The sequence below is a fragment of the Helianthus annuus genome, chromosome 6 (assembly GCF_002127325.2).
Source record: "Helianthus annuus cultivar XRQ/B chromosome 6, HanXRQr2.0-SUNRISE, whole genome shotgun sequence".
Taxonomy (NCBI): Eukaryota; Viridiplantae; Streptophyta; class Magnoliopsida; order Asterales; family Asteraceae; genus Helianthus; species Helianthus annuus.
Window position 1 is genome coordinate 50,189,991 of NC_035438.2, and position 2,483 is coordinate 50,192,473.

Consider the following 2,483-nt stretch of genomic DNA (forward strand, 5'->3'; position numbering starts at 1 on the left):
AACAATAATGATGATTGTTATGGTAACATTAATCATAATTAGATTGTTTCCTAATGTATCCATGTTTATTTAGAATAAAACTAGAAAATAAAAAATATTTTAAATCTTGCAAGTCTATCTATGATCAAAAGCTATCAATAAAAACTTTTTTTTAAAGAAATAGATAGCTACTTACTTACTTTAGTATGCATACCAAATTTAGAATATGTGAGCGTGTCATTAGGCATGGAAGTATCTTTTTCGTCAATTATAATGGTGCAGAGGATTTGTAGCATGCTTCCTTTCTGAATAAATTGGAAGCTGAAGTTGTATCCTTGAATGAATTGTACCAAAATGGCTAACAAGAATTTGAGCATCATCATCCTCATAGCAACACTAGTGGCTCAAGCTACTTGGGTTAGAGCAGCAGAGCATATAGTTGGAGATGATAAAGGTTGGGCCGAGGGTGTCGATTACGAAGCATGGGCTAAGGGTCGGGAATTCAAGCAGGGAGACAAACTTGGTAAATATTACACATGCTTTGTTGATAATTATATGTCTATGTCTTGCAGCAAGCTAACTATGTTGTTGGTTTAGTGTTCAATTACGACCCAGCAAAATATATGGTATTATACGTCACTATGGACAAATACAAGTGCTGTTGTGCTGCGGGACCAATTATGGGCATAAAGAAAGATGTCATCTTAGGAGGAGTGGGCGACTATCCGTTTATTGCTAATCGAAATGAGTGTTTGAAAGGTATGAAGCTTCTTGTCACTGTCAAGCCATCTGGTGGGTGTCCCGGTGGGTGTCCCGGTGGGTGTCCCGGTGGGTGTCCCGGTGGGTGTCCCGGTGGGTGTCCCGGTGGATGTCCCGGTGGGTGTCCCGGAGGGTGTCCCGGAGGGTGTCCGGGTGGGTGTCCAGGAGGGTGTCCCGGTGGATGTCCCGGTGGATGTCCGGGTGGGTGTCCAGGAGGGTGTCCCGGTGGGTGTCCCGGAGGGTGTCCCGGGGGGTGTCCCGGAGGGTGCCCCGGTGGGTGTCCCGGAGGGTGTCCCGGAGGCTGTCCCGGAGGGTGCCCCGGTGGGTGTCCCGGAGGCTGTCCCGGAGGCTGTCCTGGTGGGTGCCCCGGTGGGTGCCCCGGTGGGTGCCCCGGTGGGTGCCCCGGTGGGTGCCCCGGTGGGTGCCCCGGTGGGTGTCCCGGTGGGTGTCCCGGTGGGTGTCCCGGTGGGTGTCCCGGTGGGTGTCCCGGTGGGTGTCCCGGAGGGTGTCCCGGAGGGTGTCCCGGAGGGTGTCCCGGAGGGTGTCCCGGAGGGTGTCCCGGTGGGTGTCCCGGAGGGTGTCCCGGAGGGTGTCCCGGAGGGTGTCCCGGTGGGTGTCCCGGTGGGTGTCCCGGTGGATGTCCCGGAGGATGTCCCGGGGGGTGTCCATGTCCTGCAAAGCCATGATGTCCTCCATGATACAAGCATAAAACTCTAAGCTTCGGCATGTCTTGTTTCTTTTTTTATTTGTTGTTTGTTAATAAATGTTAATATCTGAACAATAATTATATCATATGTATTGGAGAATAATGAATTTAAGATTTATCATGATCAATATCAGTTGTTGTAAAGTTCTGTTAAGTAAAGTTCTGCATTAAAATAAAAAAGAATTAAAGTATCCACCCCGGTGGGTGTCCCGGTGGGTGTCCCGGTGGGTGTCCCGGTGGGTGTCCCGGAGGGTGTCCCGGAGGGTGTCCCGGTGGGTGTCCCGGAGGGTGTCCCGGAGGGTGTCCCGGTGGGTGTCCCGGTGGATGTCCCGGAGGATGTCCCGGGGGGTGTCCATGTCCTGCAAAGCCATGATGTCCTCCATGATACAAGCATAAAACTCTAAGCTTCGGCATGTCTTGTTTCTTTTTTTATTTGTTGTTTGTTAATAAATGTTAATATCTGAACAATAATTATATCATATGTATTGGAGAATAATGAATTTAAGATTTATCATGATCAATATCAGTTGTTGTTGTTGTAAAGTTCTGTTAAGTAAAGTTCTGCATTAAAATAAAAAAGAATTAAAGTATCTTCAGGGAAGGTAACTACAATATCATATTCTAAACCAAAAATATTAACCAGTCCACCATGAAACCCATATATTTGTTGGAATTATTGTGCACATCACGCAAAAAGACCTTTTGCAACAGTTGAAGGCGTTGCCGAACTATCCCAAGTGCTCTTTTGTGGCTGATTTCCGCAGTTATGGAATCATTGGTCGGAACCGATTTTACTGTTATTATTTATCGAATGAAATTTCATCTCAAACTGGGCATCATATTTGTTTGCAACTGAACCAATTACCACAGAATTCGCATCTAGATTGCTTTTGCCACAAAAATTGTGTCAAAATGTTTTTGCAACCTACATAACTTTTGAAATTTTATAACTTTTCAGTTAGTTTATCTGTGTGCAAATCTATTTAAGTTGCAAGAAATATATACAACTACTTTACAAACCAGAAACATATTAATACTC

General features: G+C 46.2%; 1 protein-coding gene across 1 annotated transcript; it reads left to right on the forward strand.

Annotated features, from left to right (window-relative positions):
- Window positions 1–333: 333 nt before the first annotated feature.
- Window positions 334–1,455, forward strand: LOC118479557 (BCL-6 corepressor-like protein 1). Its single transcript, XM_035974135.1, has 2 exons — window positions 334–566; window positions 747–1,455. The coding sequence occupies exons 1-2, from the start codon at window positions 334–336 to the stop codon at window positions 1,453–1,455; spliced, it is 942 nt and encodes a 313-aa protein (XP_035830028.1).
- Window positions 1,456–2,483: the final 1,028 nt, after the last annotated feature.

Bases quoted from the DNA above. Each gene is read 5' to 3' on its own strand.
- LOC118479557 (XM_035974135.1), top strand. From the start codon at position 334: ATGGCTAACAAGAATTTGAGCATCATCATCCTCATAGCAACACTAGTG. The intron at 567-746 runs GTTGGTTTAGTG...AAAGGTATGAAG, and splicing joins TGCAGCAAGCTAACTATGTT to CTTCTTGTCACTGTCAAGCC.